The sequence below is a fragment of the Carcharodon carcharias genome, chromosome 18 (genome assembly GCF_017639515.1).
Source record: "Carcharodon carcharias isolate sCarCar2 chromosome 18, sCarCar2.pri, whole genome shotgun sequence".
NCBI classification, from domain to species: domain Eukaryota; kingdom Metazoa; phylum Chordata; class Chondrichthyes; order Lamniformes; family Lamnidae; genus Carcharodon; species Carcharodon carcharias.
Window position 1 is genome coordinate 83,187,874 of NC_054484.1, and position 27,277 is coordinate 83,215,150.

The 27,277-nt window shown below is 41.0% G+C and overlaps 2 protein-coding genes across 3 annotated transcripts in view; both read left to right on the forward strand.

Moving 5' to 3' along the window:
* tmco3 (transmembrane and coiled-coil domains 3) overlaps positions 1-27,277 on the forward strand; it is a 70,289-nt gene that overhangs the window by 27,477 nt on the left and 15,535 nt on the right. For both annotated transcript variants that reach the window (XM_041211562.1, XM_041211564.1), the window contains 5 exons: positions 2,825-3,011; positions 5,661-5,778; positions 9,441-9,636; positions 19,710-19,860; positions 26,900-26,979. In XM_041211562.1, the coding sequence (XP_041067496.1) occupies positions 2,825-3,011; positions 5,661-5,778; positions 9,441-9,636; positions 19,710-19,860; positions 26,900-26,979 (732 nt within the window). The remainder of the gene's footprint in view (positions 1-2,824; positions 3,012-5,660; positions 5,779-9,440; positions 9,637-19,709; positions 19,861-26,899; positions 26,980-27,277) is intronic.
* On the forward strand, positions 4,047-5,013 carry ndufb3 (NADH:ubiquinone oxidoreductase subunit B3). Its single transcript, XM_041211192.1, is given in 3 exon segments — positions 4,047-4,058; positions 4,799-4,898; positions 4,901-5,013. Coding segments are annotated over 3 exon segments (225 nt in total).

Genomic DNA, 27,277 nt, shown 5'->3' on the forward strand with positions numbered 1-27,277 from the left:
GAACAGTCCCAACCTCTCCACTTTATCTTTGTAACTGAAGTTTCTCATCACTAGAACCATTCTTGTAAACCTCTTTTGTAGTCTCTTCAATGTGTTCACATCCTTCCTATAATGTGGCATCCAGAACTGTACACAATATTCCAGCTGAGGTCTAACCAGAGTCTTATATGAATTCAGCATAACCTCCTTTCTCTTGTACTCTTGTGCCTGTATTAACAAAGCCCAAGATGCTATGTGCTTTATTAACTGTTCTTTCCACCTATCCTGCCACCTTCAATGATCTATGCACATTTACACCCACTTCAAAAATTCACTTCTTATTTTATATTGTCTGTCTATGTTTTTCCTACCAAAATGCATCACCTCACACTTCTCTGCATTGAACTTCATCTGCCCACTACACCAACTTGTCAATGTCCATTTGAAGCTCGACACTGTCCTCCTCGCAGTTTACAACACTCCCAAGCTTTGTATCATCCGCAAACTTTAAAGTTGTCCCTTGCACTCTGAGATGTAAATCATTAATATACATCAGGAAAAGCAAGAGTCACAATAATGACCCCCAGGGAATTCCACTACAAACCTCCCTCCAGCCTGAAAAGTATCCATTGACCATTACTCTCTGCTCCCTATTTTCAACCAATTTTGTATCCACGTTGCTACTGTCCTAAGAACATAAGAAATCGGAACAGGAGTAGACCATTTCGGCCCCTCGAGGCTTGCTCCGCTATTCAATAAGATCATGGCTGAACTTCTTGTGTTTCGATTCCCACATTTCTATCTAACCCCGATAACCTTTGATTCCCTTGCCTATCAAGAATCTATCTACCTCTGCCTTAAAAATATTCAATGACCCCCTCCTCCACCACCTTCTGAGGCAGAGAGTTCCAAAGTCGCACAGCCCTCTGAGAGAAAAAATTCTCCTCATCTCTGTTCTAAAAGGGCGACCCCCTAATTTTAAAACACTGTCCCTTTTATTCCATGAACAATAACTTTTGTCACAGGTCTGTTGTGTGGCACTGTAACAAATGTCTTTTGAAAGTCCATGTACGCCACATCAACAGCATTACCCTCATCAACCTTTTCTGTTACCTCTTCAAAAAAACCCCAGTAAGTTAGTTAAACACGATTTCCCCTATAGAAATCTGTGCTGGCTCTTCCTTATCAATCCATATTTTTCCATGTGACTACTAATTCTATCCCGAATAATTGTTTCCAGTGTTATAATGCTGCAGATGATGTGTGCCAGGTGGAGCAAATCCACGAGGGCAACTTGATTGCACTATCACAATGGTTTTGCAATTTGTATTTATTTTGAGATGCATGCACTGAATTCAGAAGTAATAAGACCGCCAAGACTTTGAGATTAAAAAAAACTTAATTAAAATATTTATTAATAAAAGAGAAGGTTTCAAGCACATACAGAGGACTACAAATTATTACTATAATAACTCCTAAAATTCCTAATAACCTGACTCCCAGTTACACCCCCTTGATGGCAACGGTCCAGAAATAGATTTTTAGATCTTAAACAGATCCAGCAAATTAACATAAAACTCTGGACAGTGGAGTTCCAAATGATCTTCTCCTCCAGCTTCAGTTTCTGTAGACAGCAGGCTTATGCACATTATGGCTACCTGTTAGATCTTACAATGCCTTCTCTTGACACACAGCCTCATCCTCCTTTATATATGTTTCTCTCTTTTTAGTATGTAAGTTCCATTGTTTCCATATGTCTTTGGAACTTTACCTTTCTCATAATATAAATCTTTTCATGTTGCCAATATTCTCATTAACCTCCCTTCATCTATCTAAAAATACAAATTCCCTTCATACCTTACATGCCCAAACCCCAAACATGTTTACCTATTTTAGCATATTAAAGACACTTCTACACTTTACTTCTTTTGATTACTTCAACTTGCAGTCTGCTTGGCTACAAAATGTAATTAATCCACATACACAGAAAAACACAACCCCCCCGCCCCATAAACTTACTTTATAATAAATCACGAAAAAAATATTATGACAATTATTATACTTTCGTAACACCAGAATCTTACCACCACTGAAGTTAAACTGACTGGTCTGTAATCGCTGGGCTTATCCTTACAACCTTTTTTGAAAAGGGTGTAATGTTTGCAATTCTCCAGTCCTCTGGCACCTCCCCCGAGGCCAGGGAAGACTGAAAGGTTATGGCCAGTGCCCCTGCAATTTCCACTCTCACTTCCTGCAATACCCTTGGATGCATCTCGTCCGATCCCGGTGACTGGATTCAAGGAAATCTGGTGGGATAGGTGAACATTCTGTCATCTAGTCTGGTTTCTCTTCTTCCTAGTTTCTATTTTATTGATATTACTGCAGCCATTGATTCTCTGAACCTTCCTCTTTGTTCCATCTACCCAGCAGGAACCTCAGTTTGCTTGCCGTTTTACTCTCTGCATGAGTCTTCAATTCAGTAGCAAGCCTACAGAGGAGGAGTACCAAACCTGTGGAACTCTTCATTTCTTTCAGTAATTCCTTCCTACTACAAGCTTCAGGCTGTTGAACCCTAAGCTGGACATCATCTTAGCACTTGTCCCAACTTACTGAACCTTTACCTCAATTGGCGTTGGTTGTGCTTGTGCTGTGATCAGTGCCTCATCAATGCTTAAAAGGTCATCTTCTGGTTAGGGAAGATCGGTGCCTTGTACAGTTAGAGTTTAGAATCACATTATTTAATATATTCTGGTCTTTAATCATAGTAAGAAAAAGAATATTGTAACATTAATGCTTAATATTTTCAAATATTAAAGTACACTGTTTTACATTTCTTTGCCCTTAGGTCTGGAAGATTTCTTTGCAAGGAACCAGTTATATGACATTCCTGATGGTTGTATTTGGATTACTTTGGGGACATCTGTTAAATATCAGGCCAACACAATGTATCTTTATTTCTACATGTTTGTCTCTATCAAGTACTCCTTTAGTATCCAGATTCCTTGCTCTCGGTGCTAGAGGAGAAAAAGAAGGTATATCTTAAAGGAAGCAGTTGATCATATGAATGTAGGATTATTGTGTATTTGTAAATACTACATTGAATTCCCTTAAGGTTGGGGAGCGGGAGAAGCTGGGTGGGAGCTGGAGGAAGAGCGGAGTCTGACGATGGGGAGTGGCCAATGGTTGTGCCTATTACAATTGCCACATGTGATGTTGGCAGGAGATGGAGCCCAGCATCCCTCCTGCCCAATAGCACTCTTCCTTGGGTGATGGAAGGGGTTAGCAAGCTGGGCTTTGTGGCATTGATGGCTCTGATTGTCACAAATGGAAGGAGAAGAGCCAGCAGCCCATTTCTCCCTCCATTTTGGCCCAACAGACTTAAACTTCTGTGGGCTTTGATCTCTGGGGACTTTTCTGCGTGTTTAAGGACCCTTGGCATCTCTTTGGATACTGCAGTAGTGCCTGATATTTCCCTGTGGCATTGGCATACAACCTGTTAGTGGCAGGAATCTACCTGGATTGCGCTGTGCATGAATAATGCCCCTAAACCAGAAGATTACAGCAACACCAGAGTGGCAGGTGGAACTGCAATTATTGGGAAGATAAAAATCTAGCTCAAACTGATTTATATCTTTGACATGGGGCGATTTGAATCCTCTCTACATGGTTGGAACCAAGAAGGCAATGAAATCACTCTGAAGACTTGCCTACCAATGACCTGCTCCTTTTCCACAGTCTTCAGTTTTAATCTCTTCCAATTGGGAGTTAAGAACCACCTGCTGGACCCCAGATGGGCCTTCTCTAAATACGCAGATTGAGCTTTGACAATGTAATTTGGCCAGACTGTTGTTTGAATCAGTGACCTGAATGGGGATACTTTTCAGGCTTTCAGAAGGAATCCAAAGAAGCAACCCTTTGACTTTTTTTGCACCTGAAGCTAGGAGTCACAGAAGTGCTAATGTTATCAAGTATGACAGTTAACAACTCTGATTCTGGGCAGCCAGTTAATTGCCATAAGGATGTTCCAATGTATTGTCTGCAGACATAAGTGTAAAATTCTAATGCACATGACCCTGCAGGTGAGGCTGTTTGTAGTTGTAGACTATTATTTTGTATTCAATATGTGAAAAATTTAATTTCAGAAAGAAAACGAGCCAATTTTAAAACCCAATTGAGTTAAAAATGCTGCATAGAGCTAAACTCGGAGGATAACTCCAGTACCCAATCAAGATGTGGCAAGGTTTTGTGAATTTATTAATCCTGGCTGGTTACCCGAAACCATACTCCCTGCTCACATTGGTTTCTGCATAACTGGTATTTTAAACAACATATAAAAATACTTACATTCTAAGTGACCAATGAGTCAAAGATTTTCTTGGCTTGTCTGTGTAGTTGTATGACTTTCTATTTTCTGAACATTAGATGAGAATTTCTGGAGTTCAATTTGAAAATATGAGTTCAGGATCCATAACTGATTTTTTTGAAAAAAAGTGAGAGTTGAATATTAACCAGTTTCACAGCCTGTACACCTCAAAATTATATACAGAGATAACAATTTGGGAACTTATGTGAATCATTGAAAAAAAATACTGCCATTGAAAATCAAGGAAATTTCCTTATTTTTGTTGTCCTAATGTCACAGGAAGGACATAATTTCCCTGGAGAGAGTGCAGGGGAGATTTACAAGAATGTTGCCAGGGCTGGAAAATTGCATCTATGGGGGGAGATTAGATAGGCTGGCATTGTTTTCCTTTGAAAAGGGGAGACTGAGAGGTGACCTGGGCCGGCGCTGCCGGATTCCTGGACCTGGGGATTGGAGGGGACCCCGCTAGAGGCTGTGGAGGAGTGTCTGTGGGGCCTGAGGGACCCCTGGGCCTGCAATAAGGCCTGGCGGTTCAGCGGAGGCTTTGCTAAACCAATTGCCTCAGTGAAGTCTTCTTTCAAGGCTTCAAGTGGGGATTTGCAGCATTTGTTGTGGCTTTGGGTGTTGAATATGCACTATTTTCTTGCAGGAAGAATGGAGGACATCGCTAGAGAATGAAAACTGAGAGCATTGAAATTCTGTGGAACTTTCAGCATTTCCCCACTTTTACACTAGTTTCAGCCCATCCAAAGTGGATCAGATGAGAAGCAAACATCTGTATAGAATAAAATAACCTATTGAATCAGTAAAAAAAGAAAAATTATGAGGGCCTAGATAGGGTAGACAGGAAAGACTTGTTTCCCCTAGCTGAGGGGTCAATTACTAGGGGCATAGATTTAAGGTGATTGGTAAAAGGATTAGAGGGGACATGAAGGAAAACTTTTTCACTCAGAATCTAGAATTCACTGCCTACATTGATGGTTGAGGCTGAAACGCTCAACTCATTTAAAAGGTACCTGGGTCTGGTGCCAGGTGCTGGAAAGTGGGATTAAAATGAGTTTCTTTTCTCTCTTTTTGGCTGGTGCAGACACAATGGGCTGAATGGCCACTTTCTGTACCATAACTTTTCAATGGCTCTTTCCTTTCTCAATTTTGACATTGTTTTGCGCTGTATTGGATGTTGTTTTTCCAGTTGAGCTAAAATTTACAACCAATGTACATCGACTTGTAACATGACTCCAGCGGACCCATTCATTTCATCTAACTATTGCCAATGAACTACACATGGCTATCATTTGATTTTTCTGTTGTTGAATAGGGGATGCAGATTATAGCAGCGTGCTGCTTGGAATGCTGGTGATGCAGGATGTTCAGCTGAGCTTATTCATTGCTGTGATGCCCACTCTAACCCAGGCAGGCAGTAGCACTTCTAACAGGTAAATTCTTAGGTACCTGTATAATTGAATGTTGCTTGTCATGATTCTATTTCTGTTTTCTCCTCCAACAGCATAACCACTTTATAATTGTGAGCATTTTCCTTCCAGTTGGACTCTGAATGTGATGGTGCGAAGTAACATATTGCTTAGAAATAAGAATCTCCTTCAACGGTGAAGTCGGTGGTCAGATAGTATCTACCAGCACTCAGATTGAGTTAGATCCATTTTTAAACCAGTACCTGCTTTAGGCAGAGGGCAGAAGATTGCCATGACTTATACAAGGAGATGTCTGATGTAAGTTTGAAGAAAATATTTTGTTGGGCCGTTGGTTGTTCATCCACTGATAAAGATCATTTCAGGTATTGGTACCACAGATCTGTTTGAATTCATCTTCCATTCCTCTGGGCTCCGTTAGATGTAAAGGTGACGTTTGAGAGATATGGACCATATCGACACCCAAGGGTCAGTGTCAAGATTAAAGGAAAATAAGGAAGACATGGTGAAAGACACTAAGGTTGCCAACTGTGATTAAGTGTATTCCTGGAGATTTCATCACATGACTTGCCCCCACTATTCACCCATTAGTGGGCCAACACATCCATCCTTGTGACACACTGCCTTTCTACACCAATTGAAAACCAAAAAGATTCATTACCCAATTGGATGATGATTGACTGTCAGCCAAAAAACCATTTTCTCCCTATTTTCAATATTTTTATGTCTGGTAATAAGAAATGTTCAAAGAAAATGACAAAACAAAAACAATTTTCTGTTAAATGTCCTGATGATTTTTCTCTGAGATTGCACACAGCCATGTCTTGAGATAGACCTTCAATTCCTGGAGACTCCAGGCCAATGCTGGAGGGTTGGCAACCTCAAAGGCCACAGAACTGTATACCAAAAATAAGGGGAATCAGATACTTCAAGATGGTTATTCAAAGGATGAACTACTGATAATGGTAGAATTATGTACCAGAAACGAGCGAAGTTAGGCTAAAGAGATGAAAGGAACATATAATAAATAGAGGGAGAACAAACCTTAAGAGGGTCCAACAAAAAATAAAAATGTGCCAGGAAATCAATACAGATATGATCATTATATGTTTAAAGTGGTGCTTACCACTGTTGCAAAACCTTTTCTAATGGCTAGGTTGGATATGCAATATGATCACAGGGGCTTAATGTCACTTGTATTTTGCCCGAGCTCACCTATTAGGCCATCCCGTATAAATGAAACAAATACATTTAACGAATATTCCCTTGCATGTAATCATGTTGTCCGTTGCTGGACATTTCTATATACCAGATGTATATAACAGACATGCGTATGAATGCTTGGTGAGGTTCAGTAAAATCCGTCTCTGCTATTTTTGAAGAACCCATTGACCTGGTGGTGAATTTTGGAAGACTGTTTTAAGAGTTTGTACGTTAGAATCTCATAAGTGTGCTTGCAGCCTCTAAAACATTCTCAGTGATCTGCAATTCCATATCCTGCTACGTGAACCTGGAAACCTTTTGCTTACTAACTGTAACATCATTTTTTGGGCTACAGAAAGAACATGTTGGCCTATAATTATGTATTTCCTTTGTCATTGCCCTGTTTAACAATCCAAGTGATTTTATTATTTAACAAATAGGTAGAGTTCATTCTCACTGCTCATTGTTCTTTTCAAACAAGGAACAGCCGTGTGATACAATTTCTTTAATGGTTTTCACGCACTCAAAACTTAAGCTCTCAGCCCACGTTGTGTACAAAGTCACATTCTGGATTTTGGCACCAGTTCCTTTTCTTCAACTAAGTTACAACCAGTGTTTTCCACAGTCTTCAGGCCAGAATGCTGAGACTATCCGGTGCCTATGTTCACCATCCATAGTCTTTGTAGTCATCAGCTAAGAAGCTGCTTTTTTTCATTATCTTTGCTACATCAGAGAAGTGTTACTGATATGTGCCGCTTCCTGCAGATGCTAGATATGGAACATGCCCAACCTGAACCTTGCAGTTTCTCTGTCTGTATCTTGACTTGCGTTACCTCAGACATGCCGGTTTTTGTCTTTTCACTGTCACTTATGTTGTCTCTCTCTCTCTTTTCTAGCCTCGGGTGTTCATACCTGCCTTTTCGTTTCTCCCTGCTTCAGTCCCTCTGTTTGCTTTCATCCCGTACTAATTGTTTTTCCTCCTCTCTCTGTTTGTTGCCCAAAACAATTCACTAGCATTGAGCCCAGCTGATGTCAGTCAGTAGTCTTAAATAATAGACGCACCACTCTTTGGAATTGCCACTCTGGCATATTCCATGGCAACGAGTCAAACAACTCTTAATAGCTTAGACACCACGCTCTTAAGTGGGGAGGAAACCTTTCTCTACTAACTTTCAGGATTTCTTGGGCTTTTACTGCTCTTGATAGTTAGTGTGAAGGATTACTCTAGCTAGAATTCAGATAGCTTTCTTGGGATGTTCTGAGAATGCCACATTGCCATCGGTCAGAAAGGGCCTCCACCCCACTCCTTTCCTCAGGGAGAATGTTGTTCCTTATCCATTCAAGAATACATTTCATAATTTGCCTCAATTTAGGGCAAGGCACATTGCACAACATACCAGAAAGATTAGGGAACTGCTTTGATGTACACCAGAGGACAGTGAGTTTTTGACTTACACATTTTCTTGCATGGAGAGCTTCCTGCTGGTAGTATTGGCACTTGTAGATTTCAAGGATAGTTTTCACACAGGTTACGATTATGCGATCAGAAGTATTTGATGTTCTCATACAGAGAATAAACTACATGGTCAGTCTGAGTTGATGACAGCCCAAGGTGTTCTCCAGTACGGGAGTGTTTTGTTAAATAGTTGTCACATCCTAGTTCATTGACAGAAATCAGACAACGATGACAGTTTGAAGTCAATGAGTAAAATACTAGTCAGAGCTTTTGTGGGGTCTGTCATCTGCAGATGCTGGAAGTTGAATATTTCTCTACATTTTGGCTGCTTTATATTCTGCCAGCTCAAATACTGCACTCTCACAATAAATAAAAGTTTCAGCAACAACATAGTCCAGACACATCCCTGTAAGTGGAATACAGATATATGCACATCAGGGATTAATATCCTATGACACTACTTACAGTAAAACAGATGATGTGTGACTTTATAAGGACAGGAATTCCAGAACATATGGCTCTAGATCATGGATGGCTCATTGTTTAAGATGGATTTGGCTTGGACAGGACTGATTTGGTTTAAGCTGAAATTGAAGGCTTGGTAGCCAATAAACCACTTGGACTATGAACCAGAATGAATTAAAGCACAATAGTGAACTATGCACTTTCTGTGATGCGAAGCGGCAGAAACTTTGCTGTCAGTAACAGCAGCAAGGAACTTGGAGCAAGGCTCAGGATGAAGCTTTATAATAGTAATGGCTATGACTATGTGACCAGTAACTACATTTGTTGTAAATTTGTCTCCCAGTTGACTTGCTCCCATGGAATATACAGTGCAACATATGGAAGTTGAACAAGTGACAAAGATTAAAGTATTTTAAGCTGCAAAAGATCATTATCTAAAAAATAAGACCCCAAACTAAAAATCATTTGTTTCACATATCAGTATCATGTTTCAATTAATTTTGGGATATGTTTTCACAATTTTGCCTTTCTTCTTTTTCTACAGTATAATTTTAGAAATACTGCGGATTTTCGCTCTTATTGGTCAAATTCTGTTTTCGTTGGCTGCAATTCTTCTGATGTCTCTAGTGGTAAAGACTTACCTCATTGGACCATTTTACAGAAAACTACACACAGAGGGTAAAGGAAATAGAGAGAAACTTGTCCTAGGAATTTCAGCATTTATCTTTCTTATGTTAATGGTAATAATATATTTATTTTGAATCAAGTTATGGCATTGTAGCACTCACCTTGGAAAAAATAGAAACCAGTGCAAAACTTCCATCTAAAGTCATGAAATCTAAATCTTTCATTTAGAGCCATATGTCTGGAACATTCACCTAAAGCATTATATCCTACAGCTTTCATGTAGTCATGTTTTCATCTGGAGTGTGTACATGAGTGAGAAACCCCACCTCTCCCCAGTGCAAACTGTTCCCACCATCCCCAAACAAATTAGTTCTTGCACAATGTGGCTATGCTCCACCAACTCTTTGTGCTAACTGTTCCCACTGGAATTGTACCTGTGCTGCCCACACACTTCTCAACACATCTTTACCCTTTGCACCGTGTTCGTCTTCAAATCAAAAGAGAACATGTGGAGTGTAAAGGAGGTGGGAAGCAAGATCTCAATATCAAAATAAAATATTATACACACTTTGCTCTGATCTAGACCTCACTTTACTGATCAAAATCACTGGTTGGGACTCACTCCCTCAATAGTTTTGTCTGACTCTTTCTTTCTTGCGCACACCCCACCCCCACTCACCTGCCTTTGTACATATCTCTGTCTTTCTGTCTCACAATCTCTCTCTCCCTGTTGCTGTGCCTCTATCTCTCTGCCCATCTCTATGAATTTATCTATTTTTTTCTTCTGGTATATGCTGCTGAACCTCATTGTCTCAAACTGATAGTTATGTGAGAAACACAATTTTGTTAGTGGCTGTCTGGTCACAGCTACTGGACAGAATCCACATTCCTAATGTAAATTGACTATATATGTTATACAGATAGATGGCCTCAATATCTGGACCCTATGAAGCCTTGCCTCTCAGTTGACATCAGTTACACCTCATTAAGTACAGCTTGTAAGCAGTAAGATAATCAAGGGCACAAAATGTACTCTGGGTGGGAAATGTTTAATGTCTATTGTGCATGTGTTGATAGTACCACTAATGGACAAGTCCTAAAGGATATGGCTGCAGGATGGCCTTCATCAGATTGTGATGAGATCAGTAGACAGCAACCTATTTGATGTCATCGTCATTTTAGCTTATGCACATTATCTGTTCATGACAGCATAGGTAGGAATGGCCACAGTAAAATCTTTGTAAAGACAAAGTTGCATCTTCGCAATAATGGCAGTGTGAAACGTGGCACTGCTGCTGTGCGATTTAGAGCAGCACAAGGACAGATTTAGCTGCTCAAAACTGACATTCATGAGGCACTGTGGGCATCAGAATTTTATAACACCACAATCTGTAATGCCAGGCCTAACACATCTCTCATTCCTTGATCATCATCTAGCTGGAAGACAATACTTGGTTTAGTAGGCAGCGTATAAGTGTGTGCCAGGAGATAGTTAGATTTTATTTTTATTAGGATGTGGGTGTAGTTGACCAGGCTGACCTTTATATGCCCATCTCTAGTTGCTCTGAGAAAGCAGTGATGGAACTGACTGACTTGCTAGACTATGTTAAAGTCAACTATTTTAATGTAGGACTAGTATCATGTAGAGCCAATACCGGGTAAGGACAGTAGGTCTTTTTCTCTAAAGGGTGTTAATGAGTCTGTTGGATTTTTACAAGATCCCGACAGCTTCATTGTCGCTTTTAATGAATTTTAGTTACAAATTTTTGAAACTGAATTTGCAATGTCAGGCTGTCATGATGGATTTTGAACTTATGTTCACTGGATTATTAGTCCCATTCTCTGAATAATATAACCTAGTGAAGCTATAAGGCCTGGTTAAGACACACCAAAAGCAGAAGATCAGGGCAATCTCTTGAGTTATACTATATCCAGTTCAGTATAGTGGGAAATCAGGCAACTGATTCCATGAACATCCCCATCCTTAAGAATGCCGGATCCCAGCACATAAGTGCAAGAGATGAGGCCAAAGTATTTCCAAATGTCTTCATCCAAAGTGCTAGTTAGTCCAATTGGGCCTCCTCACAAGATCTCTAATAGATACCAGTGCTAATCAATTTGTGTTCAGTAACTAACTGAGGAATGGCAGGGCTGCTTCAGTCTCTAGAGTGCACGTCCTGTGCTATGTGGGAACTCCAGGACGTTCTCCCTGTCCTGGACAACAATTTGTGCAGGAAATGTTGTCAGTTGCAACAGCTTGAGCTCTGGATTTCAGAACTTGAGCAGCAGCTGGCATCACTGTGGAGCATCTGTGAGGTTGAGAGCTTCGTAGATAGCATGCTTATACGTCACTCCACAGCTTATGGGTATACAGCGAGAGAGAGAAAATGGGTGACTGCCAGATAGGCAAAAAGAAACAGGTAGGTAGCGCAGGAGTTGCCTGAGTGCATCCCACTCTCTAACCAGTATTTTTGTTTCATGTTCATTTATGGGATGTGGGCTTCATTGGTTAGCCCAGTATTTATTGCCCATCCTTAACTGCCCCTGAGAAGGTAGTGGTGAGCCGCCACCTTGAACCACTGCTTTCCCTGTGTAGGGAGAGAGTTCCAGGATTTTGACCCAGGGCAGTGAAGGAACGGCAATATATTTCCAAGTCAAGATGATGAGCGGCTTGGAGGGGAACTTCCAGGTGGTGGTATTCCCATGCACCTGCTGCCCTTCTTCTAGATGGTAGTGGTGGTGGGTTTGGAAGGTGCTGCCTAAGGAGCCTTGGTGAGTTTCTAAGGTGCAGCTTGTAGATGGTACACACTGCTGCTACTGTTCGGAGGGAATGAATATTTGTGGAAGGGTGCCAATCAGGCAGGCTGATTTGTCTTGGATGGTGTCTAGCTTCTTGAGTGTTGTTGAAGCTGCACTCATCCAGGCAAATGAAGAGTATTCCATCACACTCCTGACTTGTGTCTTGTAGATGGTGGTCAAGCTTTAGGGAGTCAGGAGGTGAGTTACTTGTCAAAGGATTGCTGGCCTCTGACCTGCTCTTGCAGCCACAGTATTTATATGGCTGGTCCAATTCAATTTCTGGTCAATGGTATTCAGTTCTCAATACTAATGTTCATCTGTGGAGTGCAGCCAGAACCAAGCCCATGAATGGTTCAACTATAGAGAGGGGTACAAAGAAGACTGGAAGAGCAATGGTGATAGGTGTTTCGAGAATTAGGGGAATAAATAGGTGTTTTTCTGGCTGAAGACATGAATCCTGGATGGTATGTTGCCTCCCTGATGCCAGGGTCAAGAATGTCACTGAGCAGCTGCAGAGCACCCTGGGGAAGGGGTGGAGGGAGAGGGTGAACAGCCAGGAGTCATGGTCCACATTAGTACGAGCAACAAAGGCAGAAAGAGGGATGTGGTCCTGCAGTCAGAATTCAGGGAGCTAGGGAGGAAATTAGCAAGCAGGACCTCAAAAGTAGTAATCTCCAGATTACTGTCAGTGCCATGCGCAAGTGAGTATAAAAATAAGAGAATAAAGCAGATGAATGCCTGGCTGGAAAGATGGTGCAGAAGGGAGGGCTTTAGATTCTTGGGCCATTGGGACTGGCTCTGGGGGAGGCAGAATCTGTGTGGACCAGATGGGTTGCACCTAAATAGAGCTGGGATAAAGTTCCTTGCTGGTGCTATTGGGGAGGGTTTAAACTCATTTGGCAGGGGCCTGGGAACCGGGAAGCAATATCAGAGAGGAATACCAACATGCACAGAATCTTGGGAGAGATAGCACTAGAGTTGGGAATAATAAATTATCAGGTGGTGTCAGTGTAAAGGAGAAAGTAATAAAGTCTATAACAAGGTTACTGTGTGTGAAACTGAGTGCACGGTGTGTGATTAGTAGGATTGGTGGGTTACAGATGCAAATTGACAGAGACCTAGCTCAAAGAAGGGCAGGACTAAATATGAACTATTCCTGGATGCAAGGTATTCAGGAAAGATAGGAAAGGAAGAAAAGGAGGAGGAGTGGCGGTATTGATTAAGGAGAACATTGCAGTGCCAGAGAGAGGATGTCCCAGAGGGGGTAAGTACAGAATTTATTTAGCTAGAGCTAAGGAACAATGAAGGTTCAGTTACATTAGGTGGTGGCCTACACCAAACAATGAGAAGGACATAGAAGAACACATTTGCAAGGAAATTACAGAGGTGCAAGAATTATAGAGTAGTTATGGGGGACTTTAATTATCCGAATATAGATTGGGATAGCTGTAGTGTAAAGGGCAGAGAAGAGCAAGAGTTCCTGGAGTGTATTCAGGAAAATTTTCTACAGTCTTATTTCCAATCCAATGAGAAAGGAGGCACTGCTAGACCTGGTTCCTGGGAATGAGGTGGGTCAAGTGGATGAAGTATCAGTAGGAGAACATTTAGGGGATGGTGATCATTTTATATTAAGTTTTAGGCTGACTATGGAAAAGGACAAAGAGCAATCCAGAGTAAGAATAATTAACTGAAGGAAGCCAACTTCAGTGGGGTAACAACGGATTTGGGCCGAATAAACTGGAGTCAAATGTTGGCAGGCAGAATGATAGCTGATCAGTGGGCTACCTTCAAAGAACAGAGAGTTTGTGCACAGTCAAAATATATTTCCTCAAAAGGGAAAGGTAAGGCAAACAAATCCAGAGCTCCCTGGGTGACAGATACAAATTAAAGAGAAAAAAAAAAGTGTACTGATGATGCATCTCAACATAATTGAGAATCAAGCTGAATACAGAAGATTCAGAGGGGAGATGAAAAAGCAAATAAGTGAAACAAAGAGCGAGTAAGAAAGGAGACTGACCGCCAACATAAAAGGGAATCCCAAAGTCTTCTATAGGCATATAAATAGTAAAAGGGTGGAAAAAGGAGGAGTAGACCAAAAAGGGGATTTGCGCATGGAGGCAGGGGGCATAGGTAAGGTATTAAATGAATACTTTGCATCTCTCTTTACCAAGGAAAAAGATGGTACTAAGGTCATGGTGCAAGAGATAGTAATTCAGACACTAGAAGGGTTCAAAATTGATGAGGTGTGGTATTGGATATGTACTTAAAGTTGGCAAGGCACTGTGAATGATTGAGATGCATCCAAGGATACTGAGGAAAGTGAGAGTGGAAATTGGAGAGGCACTGGCCATAATTTTTCAGTCTTCCTTAGACTCAGGGTTGGTGCCAAAGGACTGGAGAATTGCAAATGTTACATCCTTGTTCAGCAACTACAGGCCAGAAGCTTCTAGGGGCAAAATTAATAGTCACATGAACAAATGCAGGTTATTTAAAGAAAGCCAGCATGGATTTCTTAAAGGAAGGTTGTGTTTGAGCAACTTGTTGGAGTTTTTTTGAAGAGGTAGCAGAGAGGGTTGATGAGGGCAATACTGTTGATGTGGTGTACATGAATTTCCAAAAAGCATTTGATCTAGTACAGCACGACAGACTTGTGAGCAAAGTTAGAACTCATGGAATAAAAGGGACAGTAGCAACATGGATACGAAATTGATTGAATGACAGGAAACAGCGAGTAGTGGTTAATAGACTTTTTTGGGCTGGAGGAAGGTTTGTAATGGAATTCCACAGGGGCAGTGTTGGGGGTCTTCTCCTGATGTATATTAATGACCTAGACCTTGGTGAACAGGGCATAATTTCAAAATTTGTGGATGATACAAAACTTGTTCATAAAGCATACAGTATCCTGGGCTTTATTAATAGGGGCAGAGTACAAGCACAAGGAGGTTATATTGAACTTTTTTCAGAGAGTAGTTTGGCCTCAGCTGGAGAATTATATCCAGTTCTGGGTGCTGCACTTTAGGAAAGGTGTGAAGGCATTGGGGAACCTGCAGAAAAAAATCAGAAAAATGGTTCCAGGAGTAAGGAATTTCAGTTATGAAGATAGATTGGAGAAGATAGGATTGTTTTCACTTGAGAAAAGAGGCTGAGAGGAGATCTGATAGAGATATTCAAAGTCATGAGGGGCCTGGACAGAGTAGATGGGAGAAACTTCCCCACTCATGAAGGGATTGAAAACGCGAAGGCATAAAAAGAAGCAAAAGTAATATGAGAAAAATATTTTTCATGCAGCGAATGGTTAAGGTCTGGAATGCACTACCTGAGTGTGGTGAGCAGGTTCAATCAAAGCTTTCAAAAGGGAATTAGGCTGTTATCTGAAAAGGAAGAATATGCAGCTTTATGGGGAGAAGGGAGAATGACACTAATGAATTGCTCATTCAAAGAGCCAGTGTAGATATGATGGGCTGAATGGCCTCCTTCTGCATTGTAACAATTCTGTCGCTCTTTGTAAGTATTTAAGAAATTAGTGTGTGCAGGACACAGAAAAAAAATGGGCCCCACTCATATCCTGACTTTAATGCTAAAGACATGCCCACCACAGCTGGGTTAGCTTTGACACCCAGCAATGTGGAAAAGTCCTGGCTATATCCTATCTAGAAGAAGCCGCATAAACCTAGTCCAGAAAATTCCCACCCTATCAGGCTTTTCTCAATGCTCAGCAAAGTGATAGGAGTCTTCAGCAGTACAATAATTTGACACTCTACTCTGTAATGCACAATTCAGGTTTATCACGAACTGCTCAGTTCTCGTTCTCAGAGCTGAATGCCAGAGAAGATACGATTAGCAGCAGTGCTTGATATTAACACTATTCGACTGACTATTGGGTCTATCAAAACTAAGGTTGATTGAGTTGGGGTTGTTAAGGCGATACCGTCCAGCCACTGGAGTTGTGCATGATGGGCTGCCAGACATGATGGTCAGTGGCTAATCCCCAGGTTATTGCTGGCATGCAGTGTCCTCAACCCAACCATCTTTAACTACTTATTCTTCCTTCCTTCATATCAGTTGTGACTTCTTAAGAGATGATTTTAGAGTGTTAGTTCCAACAACCACTCCTCCAATATTAAAAAAGCCCCTATGGCATCCTGCACTGCACCTAGATAACATCAAGGCTTGGACTGCTGGGTGGCAGGTAATATTTACACCACAAATGGTAGCATCTTGATCAAACAAATGTCCTAGTACTTTCCTCTGATTTTCAGTAGGAACACCATTGCCAAGTCCCTTATCAACATTTCAGATGATAGCCTGACCAGATGCCTAAATGGAGTTGCTTTGTCACCACAGGCTGCGAGATAAAGACAGAGGCTAGGATGAGTGGCTCATTTCCTGACTCTTAAGTCTCACCAGCATAAGCAAGGCCCAAGTCAGGAGTGTTATAGGATTCTCAACATCATCTGAGACAAACCAGTTTACTTGATTAGTGCCCCTATCCCTGGACTTGATATCCACTGCTGGCACAATGTGACTGCAATAAACTGCTATATTACCTTCCTGCTTCACAGCCTCTACTGCCAAGAGTAAGATCTTGAGACACTGTCAATGCTGAGTTCTCCTCCATGTCAACAGTCCTGATGTAGACATCTAATGCTGTTCCATCATTGTTGGATCAAATCCTGGAAATCCTTAACTAACACCTTTGCCTGAGCATCATCACTCTAAAGGACTGCAGTGGTTTAATGGGAAAAGTTCACCACCACTACTTCAGGGCATGGATGGAGAATAATATTATAGCCTTGCCAGCATCACCATTATTCCAAGAACAGAGCAAAAAATGAAATCTCTCCTAGACCAAATGTATAAAATGCTTGACATGAGGCAGTCATCCCAGAAAATAATAATGTATTTTCTGTAATTTCTTTGTGGCTGATGATACACCTGCTATGATCTTAAATATATTTCATTCTGGAATCTTGGGGAAAAACGTTTGCGTTTTAAAGGATCATTTGTTCTGAACTTTGCTATGCTTCATCTGAACTCAGAAAATTAACAGTGATGAAACCTTTTCCACAAAACTAGTTTCACTATGAAGGTGGATTGTTGAGGGTTTGTAGGAGCATTGATGAGGAGATCTGGACTCGTGGGAAAGCACAGGCTGATAGGATGAAACGGCCTGGATGTGCATGAGAGAGGGTGTCTAGGTGGATTGCTGAATAATATGCTACAAAAGAGTTCAGAGTAAGATTGGAGACCCTCATCCTGCTAGTTCCCCTCAACTAGGTTAAATGTAGAACATGCCAAAGCAAGATGTCTGGTGAGATCTGTTGATTTGCATGGTAAAAGTTTTTGCTGTGTGTATGACTTACAAAAAAATGACTGACTGCTATTTTCTGCAATTGAAAAATGTTATCTGCAGATTTTTGTCAGCACTAAAACTTGCCGATTTGAGTAAGATTTTATATGTAAAGCATCTCTTTTCCCCTTTCTCCCACAAGAAAAGATTTTAAAATCTTTCCGCCTAGTTGGAGAAATCGTTGCAGAGTCGTATTCCTGGATGATATTGTCCAACCCAGATAATGTAACTGTGGCCTGAGACTTGACTTTGGAGCGACGTGAAGTGAGGCATCCTGGAGGGGAGAATCCCATTTGACTGTGCAAGCCTTAATAGCTATAGAATCATAGAGGATTATATAGCACAAGGGGCCATTTAGACATTTTGCTATGGCAACTTTTTTTCTGGAGCACTCTAAACCTAGCTCCACTTCACAGTCTCTCCTTATATCCTAGTATTTGATCCCTTTTCCTTTAAAAAAAATTCAATGATTTCATTGGGTTCATTTCCAAAAGGTTCCATTTTTGGACCGTAAGTTTGAAAGTGTTACAAGTTGAGGACTTTGTCAAATGTTAAATGGTTAACCAGGCAGAAATTAGTTGTGACTGAGCTGTTGCACCTCTCTCATTGAATTCTGGAATTCTCGAATCAAAGGAGAGTTTCCTAATTTTGACTAGCCCAGTTAGATCTGTAAGGCGAGTTCCACAATTCATAACTTTCCCAATTGAACCATGCAAATAAAAAAAAATTTACAGAACCTGCTTGGAAAATTTTAATCCTACCTACCAGGTGGAATCTGGGAGAGTAGGCAGGTAAATGCCCCTTAATTGTTTCCCATCAGTACCCAACTGTAGCACAGGAAAGCACCGTCATAGTTGAACTATTGGTTGCAGTAGTGCCAGTGGCAAGTCTGAGAGTTGTGGATCCTGCTGAAATCTTTCTGAACAACTGGTGTTTCCTGATTTTGGAGTTCTGGGCAGTAGAGGCCACAGTGTATTTCCCTGCTTAAATCGGGAGATCAAAACTGTGCGCAGTACTCTGGTCTCATCAATGCCCTGTATAGTTACTTCCCTACTTTTATACTCCATCTTCCTTGCATTAAAGGCTAACATTCCATTTGCCTTTCTCAATACTTATTGTACATATGTGCAAGGTTTTTATGATTTGACTACAAGGATACCCAGCAGCGCATGACTTCTCCTGTTTGGAGTTCAGTAATAAACCCCTCACCATTCTGACTTGGAAAGAAATCACCATTCCTTTGTTGTCGTTTATTCAAAATCTTGGAACTCCCTCACTAACAGCGTTATGTCACATGGATTGCAGCGGTTCAAGAAGGTGGCTCACCACTACCTTCTCAAGAACAATTGGGGATGGGGCATAAATACTGGCCTAGCCAGCAATGTTCACATCCTATGAATGAAAAAGAAAACATGGGTTTGGAGACTTTCATTTGAGAAAGGATGATTAGGATCCTATTGAATAATTTACATTTTTGTATTTTAGTTGAATTTTGTTTCAAGATATCTGTACATATAGGGGAAATGCTTTTATTGGAATTAGATATTACCTGTATATTTATTAAATTAGGTAGTGTTCAGATTAATATATTATTAAATTATAAATTATTTCATAATCAATATCATATACCAAAAAACTAACCAAGTCTGGGGAATGATGGGTTAATGTTCTTCATGTGTCAAGAGTCTAGTTATATGTCACATGTTAATAGCCACACGTCAAAGCATTGAGTTATGTCTGGTTGAGATTAGTTAGGGAAAAACCTATAACAGCAAAGCATGAGGAAGAATTTAATTTAGCATCACAAATGCTGGGGAATAAATGCATTGAATGAGAGTTGCTTGTTCTTGCTGCTTTGTGACGGCAATGGCTATGATTTTTGAGGAATGTTCAGCAATAGTGATTGCTGCTATACATCAATGCAACGATACCAGTGCTGTTCATCATTAGTGATTGTAGCATTGCTCCTCACAGTACATGTAGCAGACCTAATTACAGAGTTCACAGTTTTTAATTTTATTTTTTATTTTTCTGTAGGCTACTGAAGTGCTAGATGTCTCCATGGAGCTGGGTTGTTTCTTGGCTGGGGCATTAATTTCATCACAAGGTCACGTTGCTACAGAGGAAGTTATGTTGTGCATGGAACCCATTCGGGATTTTCTGGCCATCATTTTCTTTGCTTCTATTGGTAATTAAAAGCTTTAAGGTTTTAGAGAATGGATGTTTTCACCAAGTTTATAAGTTATCCTTGAAGGTAATAAGGTATAGGTAACAGTAAAACATTTATTGGCAACCGTGGAAATTTAAATGATAATAACAATAATTACACATATATTTAAAAGCTCAGTTACTTCAATACAGTTTGAGCTCCAGGTTGTTGGCTGACCAAATCTTGATGAACTTTGACGGCCCGGATTTTCCCCTCAGCGATTTGGGGGCGGGGCCCGCTTGCCGAGGGGAAAATGACATGGGAGGAACCCCCGACGCCATCCTGGTCCATTTAAATCTTCAGAAAGGCAGGTGGACAGCGAAATCAGCTGTCTGCCCACCGACCTGTCAATGGCCAATTAAGGCCATTGACAGGCTAATTAACCTTGTCAAAGACCCTGACTGTCCAAGCTTAAGGCTGGTGAGCAGGCCAGGAGCCTCAGTGGGCTCCAGATGATTCATGAAACTTCATCCACTGGCGGGATGAAGTTTCATGTCCATTTTTTAAAAATTTAATTAACTTTGTGTTTCTTATTAACATGTTCCATCTAGTGTGACATTATCACATGAGGGGGACATGCTAATAATTTTGATATTTCTCAATTTTTTGACTTTTCTCACCTATCAGTAAACTCCCTGAGACAGCACTTTGCCTCAGGGAGCAGAGTGCACTTGGATAGATGGGGAATCCCTCCACCCCCCACCCCCCTCCTGTCAGGAAGGCCGCTGGGCAGGCCTTAATTGGCCTGCCACTCAAAATGGCGGCCGGCCCCGTTTCGGCAGCAGAGTTTAGCTGCCTGTCTGCCATCCGAGGGCAAAATTCTGCCCAAGTTATCTCTCCTGTCATCCCTTTTAAACTTTTTCCGACTCTGGCTATATGAGAATTTGCATGTTTTAATATTTCTAAATCCACATTCATTATTCAATATTTAATTTGGCTTGATCATGCGGGACACAGATCGTATTTTCCTGCAAGGTTACCCTCCTCATTTTTTAATTCATAGACAACTGAATCTAATAAAGGCAGCATCTTAGTAATTTCTTATTAGCTAAAGAGTGTCTTTAACTGGTTCAACTTTTAATCCCCACTTTGGAACATTAGAGCAAGTTGGCCATTCAGCTCATCGAGCCTGCTCCGCCATTCAATACAATCATGGCTAATTATCCATTTCAATGCCTTTTTCCCACACTATACCTATATCCCTTTACATCATTAGCATTTAGAAATCTGTCAATCTCTGCCTTAAACATACTCAATGACTGAGCTTCCATGGCCCTCTAGGGTAGAGAATTTCAAAGATACACAACCCTCTGAGTAAAAAGATTTTTCCTCATCTTGTCCTAAGTGCCTTCTCCCTTATTTTAAAATTGTGTTCCCTTGTCCTAGACTCCCCAACCAAGGGAAACATTTTACCTGCATCTATCCTGCCTATCCCTTTAGGTATTTTGTAGGCTTCAATGAGATCACCTCTCATTCTTAGAAAGTCTAGAGAATACAGTCCCATTTTCCTTAATCTCTTTTCATAGGACAGTCCCACCATCCTGGGAACAAGTCTGGTGAACCTTCATTGCACTCCCTCTATAGCAATAATATCCTTCCTAAGGTAGGGGAACCAAAACTGCGCACAGCACTCCAGGTGCTGTCTAACCAAGGTTCTATACAATTGAAGCAAAACTTCACTACTCCTGTACTCTTGTGATAAAGACTAGCATACCATTAGCTTTCCTAATTGCTTGTCACACCTGCATGTTAACCTTCAGTGACTTATTGACAAGGAAATTCATTTGTACATCTACACTTACTAATCTCTTACCATTTAAGAAATACTCTGTACATCTGTTCCTTTTACCAAAGTGGATAAGCTCATATTTTTCCACATTATATTCCATCTGCCCTGTTCTTGCCCACTCACTAAGTCTGTCCAAATCCTCTTGAAGTCACTTTGCATCTTCCTCACAACACACATTCCCACCTGGCTTTCTGTCATGCATGAACTTGGAAATATTACATTTGGTCCCCGCATCCAAATCATTGATATGTATTGTGAGCAGCTGGGGCCCAAGTACTGATCCCTACAATACCTCACTAGTCACAGCCTGCCAATGCGAGAATGACTCGTTCGTTCATACTCTGTTTTCTGCCTGTTAGCCGATCCTTAATCCGTGCCACTATATTACCCATGTGCTTTAATTTTGCTAACCAACCTCCTGTGGGGGACTTTATCCAAAGCATCCTGAAAATCCAAGTATACAATGTCCACTGACCCCCCTTTATCAATTCTGTTACTAACATCCTCAAAAAAAACTCCAAAAGCTTCGTCAAACATGATCTCCCATTCATAAATCCATGTTGATTACGCTGAATCAGATCATTATTATCCAAGTATCCATTTATCACATTCTTTATAATAGATTCTAGCATTTTCCATACTTCTCATGCAAGGCTAAAAGTCTGTAGTTCCCCTTTCTTCCTCCCTTAAATAGTGGATTGACATTTGCTATCTTCCAATCTGCAGGAATCATTCCAGCTGAGAAACAGCAAGGGGCAGCAAACATTGTTGGGAGTTTATAGGCCACCAAACAGTAGTGGTAGTATGGGACATGGTATTAATCAGGGGATTAGATAAGCATGTAGTATAGGTAATACAGTAATCATGGTGACTTCAATCTGCACATCGACTGGGTAAACCTAATGAGTACTAATGCTGTGGAGAATGAGTTTCTGGAATGTTAGGGATAGTATTCTAAAGCAGTATGTTGAGGAACTAACTACAGAACAGGCTGTTTTAGGTATAGTATGATGCAATAAAAAATGGCTAATTAATAATCTTGTTGTAAAAGAACCTTTAGGAATGAATGACCATAATATGATAGAATTTTGCATTATGTTTGGAAGTGAGGTAGTTCAATTTGAAGCCAGGATGTCAAATTTGAATAAAGAAAATTATGAAGGTATGAGGGGCAAATTGGCTAAGGTGGATTCGGAAAATACATTAAAAGGTATGATGGTACATGGGCAATGGATAGTATTTAAAGAAGTACTATATAGTTTACAGCAATTATACATTCCTTTAAGGCACAAAAGCCCAAAAATAAAAGTCAGTCAACTGTGGCTAACAAAGGAAGTTAAGGATTGTACAAGATTAAAAGAAAATGAGAATAGAATATGAATGTAAACTAGGAAAAAAACATAAAAATGGACTGTAACAGCTTCTATAGGTATGTTGAAAAGAAACATTTGGCTAAGGCAAATGTGGATCCATTACAGGCAGAGTCCGGAGAATTTATAATGGGGATTAGAGAAATGGCAGAGAAGCTGAATGATTATTTTGTGTTTGTCTTCACTGAGGAAGATACAAGAAATCTCCCAGAATTAGAGACCAACAGGCTAGGGAGAATGAGGAATTGCAGGAAATGAACATTAGTCAGAAGGTTGTATTGGAGAAATTAATGGGACTGAAAGTTGATAAGTTCCCAGGAACTGGTATTCTACATCCCAGGGTGTTGAAAGAGGTAGCTTTGGAGATAATGGATGCTTGGTGATCATCTTCCAAAATTCAGTCACTCAAACAGACTGCACATTTTGTTCTTCCGATCTGAGATCCTCCCTTACTGTGCTGATCCAATCCCTTATTACCGGCGTAACACCACCTCTTTTTCCTTTTAGCCTGTCCTTCCTAAATGTTGAATATCCTTGAATATTCAGTTCCCAGTCTTGACCCTGTAGCCATGTTTTCATAATGGCAATTAGATCATACTCATTTACCTCTATTTGTACTTTCAAATCACCTTCCTTGTTGCGAATGCTGCATACATTCAGGCAAAGTGCCCTTAACTTAGTCTTTTTGGCATTATTCCACATTTATAGGCTTACTTGATGCTCGCCTTCATTTCGCCTGCCTTCTAATTTCAATTACCACTTTTCTACTTCCTGTTACGAGCTTTACTTCCTTCCAAGTTGAGCTGCCCCTCAGTTTCCCACCCACTGACAAGCTGGTTTAAACCCTCTCCAACAGCACTAGCTAATCTCCCTGCAAGGATATTAGTCTCAGCTCTGTTAAGGTGGAACCCGTTCAGCTTATGTAGGTCCCACCTGCCCCAGAACCGGTCCCAATGTTTCAGAAATCTGATGCCCTCCCTCCTACACCAATTCTCCAGCCATGTTTTCAATCACTCAATCCTCCTATTCCTGTGCTCATTAGCATGAGGCACTGGGTTTAATCCTGAGATCACTGCTCTTGAGGTCCTATTTTTTAATTTCCTTCCTAACTTTCAGGACCTCATCCATCTTTCTACCTATGTCATTGGTACCAGTGTGGACCATGACCTTTAGCTGTTCACCCTCCTACATCTGCTCTGTGACATCCTTCACCCTGGCACCAGGGAGGCAACACACAATCCTGGAGTCACATTTACTGCTGCAGAAATACCTGTCCAATCCCCTGACTATTAAATCCCCTATCACTGTTGCTCTCCTACTCTTCTCCCTCCCGTCCTGTACAACTGAGCCACCCATGGTGCTATGGACTTGCCTCTGGCTGCACTCCATGAGGAACCATTGCCCTCACCAGTATCCAAACTGGAAAACCGATTCCTGTGCTATCTACCTGGATCTCTTAGACTGCCTGATGTCACCCGTTCCCTCTTTGCCTGTACAATCTTAAGCTGCACTGTGACCACCACTTTAAACGTGCTATCCGCATAATTCTCTGCCTTGCGGATGTACAACAGTCACTCCAGCTGCTGCTCAAGTTCCGTAAACCAGAGCTCAAACTTGTGCAGCCAGTGACACTTCCTGCAGATGATAGGACACATGATACATCCATGACTTCCCACATACTGCAGGATGTACATTCCACTGCGCCAAGCTGACCTGCCATTCTGTAACTTTAGGAACTATTTATTACAATTAGAAGAAGAATAACTTACCAGTTACTCACCAATCAGCTTCTTACTCTGTAGCAAAGAACGAGTCAGCTGTTGGGGGCTAAAAAAGATAGAAAAAGAAAGGACCACCTCCTTTCCCTCTTCACTGAACTCCCTCACTCACAAAACTCCAACCTAAGCACACTAATGCACCCAAAGCAGCAATCTAGTGCAGACCAACAGGCAAAAACGAAAAGTTAATATGACTGCAACATTAAGTGAGTTTACCCTTTCCTTACAAAGGTTTCATAAGCATTTTCTTCATTGGTCACCATTATACAATCTCTTTAGCAGAATCAAAATCTACTCCAAAACAAGTTCACGGTTTGTTCTTGGAATGTTGGTACTTTTGTCCATCCCTTGTACTGAGGTGGTGGTTGTCGGGCCTGCTTCTTGAACTGCTGCAATCCTTATGCCAGTGATATCCCTCAATCCCTGCTCCTTCAACAGCACCTTCCAAACCCGTCACCCCTGCCACCTAGAAGGACAAGGGCAGCAGATGCATGGGGATACCACTATCTGTAAGCTCCCCTGCAAGCCACATACCATCTTGACTTGGAAGTATATCACCATTCCTTCACTGTCACTGGGTCAGAATCCAGGAACTCCCTCCCTAACAGCACTGTGGTTGTATCTACCATATGTAAACAAATATACAATAAATGCTGGCCTTGCCAGCGATGCCCACAACCCGTGAGTGAATAAAAATTAATAAATGATAAGGAATTTTAAGATACTGACAATGAAAGAATGGTGATATACTTTCAAGTCAAAATAGTGAGTCCAGTGGCAAGGGCACCAATGTGTTTTTGTCTTGATTGGTGTTGAATGTTTTGAGTCCTATTGTGGCTTTATCCATTCACACAAGTGTTGAGACTTGCATCGAGCTCCTTATATGAGCCTTGCAGATGTTGGAGAGACTTTGCAGTGTACCAGACTGTGTCTTGTTCTTGTAACTATGCTGTTGATATGGCTGCAGTGAAGATTCTGGTCACTGACCCTCACTGTGTTTCTTTTATCATTGTAGTGTTGCAATCATAGTGCCATTGAAAATCAAAGGAAAGTGACTAGGCTTTCTCTTGTTGGAGATGGGTGCAAATATTAGCACCCACTTATCAACTTAAACCTGGATGTTCCGTTATAGATTGGCATCAGTTTCCTCATTATTGGAAATGTTTATCAGTGAACATCCCGACTCATGACAGAGGGATGGGTATTAATGAAACAGCTGAAAATTGTTGGGTTGAGGACTCATCCCAAAGGAATCCCTGTGTCCAAGCCTGGCCTGGGTCTGTGAAGATTGGTCTTGGATAACCATCTTCCTGCTTGCCCTGTTTGACTAATTAAAGAGGTTTCCCCTCGGCCTCACTGACCTTAGATTTTTAGGGGCTTCTTTGTGGATGTTGCCTTGCCATTGCAGGCAGCTATATCCACATCCCCTATATCATTCAACTCTGTGTCCACGTCCAATTCAAGCCTCCAGTGAGGTCAGGAGTAGATCGAATGGAACCTGAATTGAGTATTGGTGAGCAGAGATTGATGTATGTGCCTTATGATAGAACTGTTGATGATTCCTTTAACCATTTTACAACTAATGAGAGGAGTCTGATAAGTGCGTAATTGGCCAGGTTAGAGAGATTTTTTTTTCACATCACTCCTCAACCATTTAAACTCAAGTTCATGAGATCTGTTCCCACAATTTCACCTTGCGAGCCCTGTTATTGTTTTTGTGAAAAAATGCACATTTCTCCATCCAAGGCCAAGTGTTATTTTCCTGAGGCTCAGTGCCCAAAACTGTATATGGTGCTCCAGAGGAGGTCTACAAGGATTTGCCCTTGGTTTTAAGCTCCACCTTCCTTAAGATAAAAAAACAAAGTTTTATTAGTCTTTTTGGTAACTTGTCCTGCTTGTGCACCATCTTTTAGCCATCTTCAGATAATGGTTTATAACGTGAATTGTATTAGCCAGAGTCATGGGGTAAGATATTTGATGAGGTGGGTCACTCGGTGGGAGCGACGAGGCGGGTCGCTCTGCTCTACCTACTGTGTTTTAAAGAATGACAATTATAATTATTGCCCCTTTGTCCTTTACAGGTCTTCATGTCTTCCCAACATTTGTGCTTTATGAACTGACTGTCCTAATGTGCCTTACACTGGCCGTGGTGGTGTTTAAGGTAATGTGCTTAATGCAAGTCTCAAGGAAGAGTCTTTAGTTCTGAACCGTTAACTAACAGACTTCTGTTTTTTCAGAGTCTGAATGCCCGATTCCCTATTGAGTATTTCCATCCTATGTGTTAGTTTGTAGATTTCCAGCACTTGCAGTGTTTTTCTTTTTTTCAAATTTGATTTTGATACTGAATACTTGGTACTGAAAAAAATAAATGTGGAAATTGCAGAGGCACTGGTCATCATCTCCTATCCACCATAGATACAGGGTTTTGCCAGAGGAATGAAGAATTGTAAATGTTATAC